Source organism: Palaemon carinicauda, chromosome 2 (genome assembly GCF_036898095.1).
Source record: "Palaemon carinicauda isolate YSFRI2023 chromosome 2, ASM3689809v2, whole genome shotgun sequence".
Classification (NCBI taxonomy): Eukaryota; Metazoa; Arthropoda; class Malacostraca; order Decapoda; family Palaemonidae; genus Palaemon; species Palaemon carinicauda.
This window is the reverse complement of record NC_090726.1, coordinates 34,138,282-34,145,781: the sequence shown is the minus strand read 5'-3', so window position 1 is coordinate 34,145,781 and position 7,500 is coordinate 34,138,282. Positions and strand designations below refer to the sequence as shown.

The window sequence follows — 7,500 nt, the reverse complement described above, 5'->3', positions numbered from 1 at the left end:
TAATAATATACCTATATTTTTTGATAACATATAAGTTTACAATCGACACAGAAGGGGGCTCAGCTTCCTTAAACCTATGGATAATGATATTCAGTATACTTTTATAGCAAATTGGCGAGTGTTCCTTCCATCTGAAAATGCTGACTTTTCCACGATTTCCGGCGTTACCGTTAAAGGGTATTTCCAAAGGATCTGAAAAACGAGAGAACACTGGGAAAAGGAAAGTTGATGCATGGTCAGATTGAAGAAAAACATTTACGTACGGCAATATGCTAAAAGGTCACTTTCGCACGCACTAAGACTATTATAAGGTCAAGATACACAACCCTAAGGTATTCTCTTTCATATTTCATTAGGTCAGGGTTGTCACGAGACCGAAGCGAGTGAGGCAGGTGAGACGACATTTGACAGTGACAAAGATACTGTGGGAAAAAAATCGTTGCGAAACACTCGCAACTTTCCCTGTGCGAAAGGTATGTAAAATAGTCGAACCTAAAAAAACAACACTCGATTTATAACCAGATAAAGTACAGGCATCGCAAAATATAAACACCAAGTTATGTGTGAGAGAGTTCTACATATAGATGTCTTCGTAATGAACACACATTTGCATGCAGTTTGCAGTCAATCTGCAGGATATTTTCGTGGGTCATTTCGGTAAAAGTATACGACACTGGAATGCTTAAAGAAGTAATCTATCCTCTCGACTGACGTTAAGACATTCATTTATATTAGACATAAAACTGGAATGTTAAACATTACTGGAATATCGGTTAGTCTGGAGGACGGTCCACTGGAAGTGTCCCACTTTGGGTGGGAGTAGAAAAATAGAGAAATACTGGAAATTCCTGATATAAAACTGTGTAAAAGAAGGCAGATTATTAACACTTGTCATAAAACGTAGCAACGCTTTTATTGTTTTTTTTTTTTTACGTTCCGGAAAATATTGCAAATTCTATATTCTCTTAGGTTTAAAGGTGACTAAATATTTGGAAAATATATACGGAATATGAGCGGTGAAAACTAACATTCGTCGACAGTTTCAGATGTGTTTCTCTGGTCTTGAAATTGAGGTTGTTGTTCTATCATCTCAGGATCCAATTGTGTTCGGATCAAAATAAATAAAAATAGAATATACCTACAAGAAACATCGTTTATTTATTTCCAAATTTACATCGAAAATCTTCAATAGTCTATAGGTTATCGAACAGATAAGTATCGTGAATAATGTAAAAGTGATTATTAGAATAAAAGTTTCATAGGACTTCAAGGGATAATTTATACTGGAGGCGAAAGAGACGAAATGATTTTTTAAGCGTTTGAAATGTGATCATTATAAGAGTTGCATAAATTTTAGCACGTGTTTTAGGATAGATATATACAAGTGAACAGAATATGAACTTTATATTATATACACACGTATATAATCACGCACGTGTGTATTTATATAAATTTATATTACTTGTATTTTTTCATTTGATTCAGCTTGCAAAGTTCATTGTAGGTGTTTTCCTCATAGTACGGCCACTAAATGGGCAGGCCGAATGTTTCTTTACTCTATATTTAAATCCATTATGATTCCTTTATTTATCTGAAATCATGGGTACACTTTGAAATACGATTGTTTATAATGGAGTAAATTGACGTAAGGTAATGAAGATGTCTAATGATATAATGTAGTAGCCCGTTTTGACGAGTTAGGTAATTTCAGGAACTTTGATTGTCAGAGCAAGGAGAACAATGGAAATCTGTTAAGAGAGTTAGAGAAAGAAAGAGATTAGAATATTTTTATTTGAGTTCATCTCACCTGCCTCCTCTGTGAAAAAAAAAATTACATCAGTTTCTGGCGATAATGATCCGTCAGTTAGGTACTCATTATGGCCTTAAACTGTTCTTGACATGATTTAATTTTCGTAAGATACAAACTTGATGAAATTTATGAATCTATGCATAACAATGCATCGTTATATATTATTTGGTCGTTTACGTATCACTTACAATTCTTACAGCACCATCGAAAAAAACGCTATACCATTATGATAAGATTCCCTAAATATATGTATATATATATATTTATATAGATATGATATATACTTTTTATTAGGCTGTACAAACTACACAGTAGAGATCTATATATGGAAGTTCGCAGTGAAAAGTTGTACAAAAAGAACACGTAAAAGAACTCTTCGATTATATTTGTCACTTTATTTATTCATTCTTTTATTTGTTTATCTACCTGTCTACTGGTCACTTCATGTAACCATGACATCATTTGTCATTCGCTTCTCGTTCACTTTCTTAACGGTGCCAGAAGGGACTTTGACGGTGAAAGCTCGTGATGTGGCATGATCTGCCGTGAGCAATTCATAAGGCGGACTCAGTGATTGGCGGAAGACTGGCCAATGGGGTGGCCGCGCTTCCGCCAAGACTTGTGGTAGGGTTTGGCTCTCGCCTGGCCCTTGCCCCCCGCCTTCGCCAGTTGTGCCCTCCCGGCACCTCGCTATGCTATGACCTGTTAAAGCGGACTGAAGAGAACCGCGAAGAGTGTCTCTGCAGCATCCGCTTCCGTCCGCATAATATCCGCTTGAAAGCGTTGCGGAACTCGGGGCTGAAGACTGTGTAGATGATGGGGTTGAGGGTCGAGTTGAAGTACCCAAGCCATAGGAACGTAGCGATGAGGTATGGGTTGAAGTTGCACGAGCTGGTACAGAGCGGCATTAGGACCGCCAGGATGAAAAAGGGAAGCCAACAGATAACAAATGCCCCGGTGATGATACCCAGCGTCTTGGCAGCTTTCCGTTCTTTGCGTAATTCGCCTTCCCTTCTCCTCAACTGGTGGGGTGCCATTGGGCTGATGGCCGAGTGGGGCATCGTGGCCGAATCCTCCCTGCTGTCTATGGGGTGGCCATTGAGGGTGCTGCCGTTGGAGGTTTTCTCCGGCGAAGGCTGCGACGACATGCGGGTGAAGGTCGTCGTCTCCGAGATGGTGATCGGGCCCCGACACAGGGCTGTGTGAGCGTTTGTCCCGATCTTCCGACGGATTCTCTTCCTGGCGGCTTGATAAACCCGCCAGTAGAGAACTAGGATTACGAACAAGGGTAGGTAAAAGGAGGTGATGGTCGCGAAGATCTGGTAGCCAACGTCTTGGGAGATTATGCACATCTTATTGCGGAGGCGTTCGTGCCACTCCGGGTCCTTCCATCCCATCATCGGAGCGGCCGAGATTAAGAAAGAGACGCTCCAGATGAGGGCGATCATTCCTCCCACACGCTTTGGAGATCGGTGGTGGATGTAGTCGACGTTCGTCACTGCCCAGAACCTGTTGGTTTGAAATAAATATTGCAGAATATCAGTAAAAAAAAATCCTATTAACATCTTTCAATAGTTTTTTGTGCATGATAATTTTAGTATTAATGATAGAGTTATCTTAATAGTAATTGTCATTCTAATTGTACCATGAATTAATAGTAATTGCATTATTCATTATCGTCATAGCTATCATAATAAAGAATGTTTAAATATTTCAAAAGATGATTTGAAAACACGAGTGCCAAAAAAGATTCAATTAAGAAAGTTACAATTTAATGAAAACAAAGTCTGTGTGCAGAGTATTAGACAAACTTTTGTGTTTACATCAGTCACCTGTAATGAATATATGGTAAGAATTGGTGATATTTGTTTAATTTAAAAATTTCCTCTTTTTGGCATAAAGATTTAATCGCCCAACACTGTATTTTCGTGCCTTTTATTTGCTCTCTCTCTCTCTCTCTCTCTCTCTCTCTCTCTCTCTCTCTCTCTCTCTCTCTCTCTCTCTCTCTCTCTCTGCCCTTTACGTTAATAGGCGTGGAAGGAGATGATGATGATGATGTGTCTATATATATATATATATATATATATATATATATATATATATATATATATATATATATATATATATATAATGTATAATTTTTTTTATATATTCTCTTGTTCCTGATTTTATACTTGCTTAATCATTGTAATACGCTCGTGTCGGGCTACTCAACTTTTGATTTTAAATCTTATAGGCATATTTGATCAAAATATAAAGCTCGATTATAGTCCTTTATCAAATGTTAATAAATATGCAAAGAATGAATATGTCCAAGACACGCCAGGGCACTTGTTTTAGTGTACTTTCATCTGCATTGCACAAAGGATATTTTCTTTTGATATAGATTGTTTGCATTAATCATAATAAATATTTGCCATTCTTTTGATTATCGTTATGGTATTGAAGATTATTACTACAGATTATATTTCCCTCGCTCATCATCTATTATTTTCTTTATTGCATGTTTATATAACTTATTTTCTTTATTGCATGTTTATATAACTTTAGTTCCTGGAACAGGTAATTGGAATTTTTATGCTCAAATTATAGTTATGTTTTTGAAAATTATTAATGTTCATATCCTCGTTTTAAGTTTAGCAAATCATTCCTCATTATCCTTTCATTTCTTTTCATTTCACGTAGATATTTTGTTACTTGCGTCCAGAAAGAAATCAGTAACACTAATTGTGAACACCCTAGTTATTCTCAATTAATGCAAATTCATTAAAGAAAGAGAGAATATATACTGTATATATATATATATATATATATATATATATATATATATATATATATATATAATATATATATATATACATACATACATACATACATACATACATACATACATACATACACGTATATATATATATATATATATATATATATATATATATATATATATATATATCTGCTTTGGCATGAGGTACACAAGAAGATAAACAATGATGGTAGAAGATTGAGTAACTGAACTATAGCAGTTTCATTATTTTCTCTACTCAGGAAGCGTAGAAATTGGTGGGAAGACATCTTTTACGAGAACGAAATAAGAAAAAAAGTGACAATTTTGGGCAATTTCATAGAAAAGAAATGACATCCAGCCCTCTTGGCCAGTAGCAGTAAGGAATATTGATGTCTGTAGGTTATGGGGAAGAGTCATCGCTTTTAGTTTTATGGCTTCGATCAGTCGTTTAGACTATCGGACTTTTTGTCCTCTATAGTCGTAAAACAGTGAGGGAAATGGACATGGAAATGGGAGACTGTATTAGATAAATTGAAGGTTGATTGATGTGTATCGTACCATTGAGATGTCCATTTATTGAAGAAAAATGTGTTGCATGTAGAGGAAGAACAGAAAAGAACAGACATGAGGAGTGTTAGCCTGAATTCCATGAGTTAAGGGAACTAGGGACCAAGGACATTAATGTTAGTTTAGGTTCAAAACACCAGTATAAATTATTGATTAATACAAATTAAAAGAGTAAAGCATTAAGGAACTTAAGATGAACCATATCTAATAATTTACAAACAAAAAGCATTCTTAAACTCTCGGTTCTTCATACACCGCACATACTATGCAAACTATTCTTATAATTCTTTTTTCTTTCACTTGTATTTAACATCCATAAATCAATCACTTAAACGAAAGATGGTTCTCTCAATATTTCAAATTTCATTATTCAAGGAAAAACTCTGAACCTTTACTCTTAATTTAAAAAATATCTTCACAGCTTTTTACACCTTTAATCTCTTCCTTTATCTCATATTTACACTTCCAGAATCCTTTCTCACCCACGATTCTTTTTCTCCACCTTACTATCACGTTACTCTCTCTCTCTCTCTCTCTCTCTCTCTCTCTCTCTCTCTCTCTCTCTCTCTCTCTCTCTCTCTCTCTCTCTTGGCGCTCAAGGGGAAGGCAATTAGTTGGCTTAAACTCGATTTCAGCCTCTAATTGTGGAATCCCCCTGTCGCCGTGACCGACGTCCTGTAACCTTTTGGTTCCCAAGGACCCTCGAAGACGATCAGCTCTTCTTGACCCAACCTTGATTTCCTACCTGGATTTAGTAATTACCTCGATTATTCATTAAGAGTTGTCTTGTGTTCATTCATTTGAGATCGTTATAATGCTCTAATCATTCAGAAGGGTCGTCATGATGGGGTAGGTTGTTAAGGATTGTGCTTGTTTCTTACAGTTTGATTTGTAATTTTAGCCTTTTTGATTGTACTTTTTTTCAATGTCTTCTAATTCATTATTTTCCTTTAATTGAAATGCACTTGTACCTTTTATAGGTTGTGTTTTCCCTTGGGAATCATTAGACGAAAAAAAAAAAAAAAAAAAAAAAAAAAAACTGAAATAATTTTAGGATGATTACGTATTCGTATACACAATATTGACCTTATGACATAATTTCAAACTGTAGCGAGCGTGATAAGATTTTAAGCATAAAGCATACTGTATCTTTTTAAGGCAGTTTTTAAAAGACAAATTTATCGAATTTTGAGAAATTTTCTGATCTTAAAATTAAAGATTTTTTAAGAATCATAGATTTAATAGATAAGATTTTGATTTATATTTATTATGTATTGTTGTCTCCATTATTCTAGTAATTATATTTAATATATAATTTATCTTGCGAGTTAGCTCTGTGAGTCAAGTTTCACTGAATGAGCTGGGAAATCTTTTACCTTTAATAATTCATGTTAATCTATTTATTTCAAAATCTCCTGATTAAGTACTTTGTTTGCGTAGTATGATTATCTTCATAAGTAATAACCATTACTTAATTGTTATTCATTTTTAGACCATATAAAAATGTGAGCCATATTATAAGAACATAAGCAGATTAGATTTTATACCTCCTTAAACTAGGATTTGACTTTAATTGTTAGAGATTAAGTTAGATTATATAACATCAGTCGCCATAATTATTTCCTTCCTTTATAAGAAATCAACGACATTTTGTATATTGAGTCATGTAACTGTGGCGTTCCTAATTCGTATTTGAGAAAGAAAATAGGTTATCTACTCTCTATTTTCATGAATGGACAGGCAAGCAATTGATCATTTTCCTCACCTTCAGCCTCTCAAAAGAAGCTATTTAGTATTCAATAGTTCTCAAATAGAGTTGGAAAATAGAAAAAAAGAGCAGCCCTCAGGAGGGTCTCGAGACAATCTCAAATTATTAAGTAACGAAAGCGATTAGTTGGTAGTGTTTTGAAAATTTTGTGAGTAGTTTTATAGCCCGAAATAAGAGGAAAAGGTTAAAAAAGGGATATATAAAAAGTTACTAACATTATGCAGTTAGATGATCAAGTATGAAAAAAATTGTCCAGAAATTGAAATATAAACGGAGAGTAAACGAATGCTTATTAAGGGACACATAAAATCAAATAGAAAACTAACTAAGTCGTATGATATCTGTTTCGTTCATTTCATTTCATCTCTTAAAAAGATTCTTTTCCATTCCTTTATTGATGCGAGGTTGAATGTCATGTTGAATGGAGAGTTACTTGAGGAGGAGGATCAGTTTAAGTACTTGGGGTCTGTTGTTGCAGCAAATGGTGGAGTGGAAGCAGTTGTACGTCAGAGAGTGAATGAAGGATGCAGATGTGTTGGGGCCAGTTAAGGAAGTAGTAAAAAAATAGAG

The 7,500-nt window shown here is 34.9% G+C and overlaps 1 protein-coding gene across 1 annotated transcript in view; it reads right to left on the bottom strand.

Annotated features, from left to right (window-relative positions):
* Nucleotides 1-46: 46 nt before the first annotated feature.
* LOC137623735 (5-hydroxytryptamine receptor-like) overlaps nt 47-7,500 on the bottom strand; it is a 537,818-nt gene continuing 530,364 nt past the window's right edge. The window contains exon 4 of the mRNA XM_068354563.1: nt 47-3,319. Coding sequence (XP_068210664.1) covers nt 2,506-3,319 — 814 coding nt within the window. The 3' untranslated portion in view covers nt 47-2,505. The remainder of the gene's footprint in view (nt 3,320-7,500) is intronic.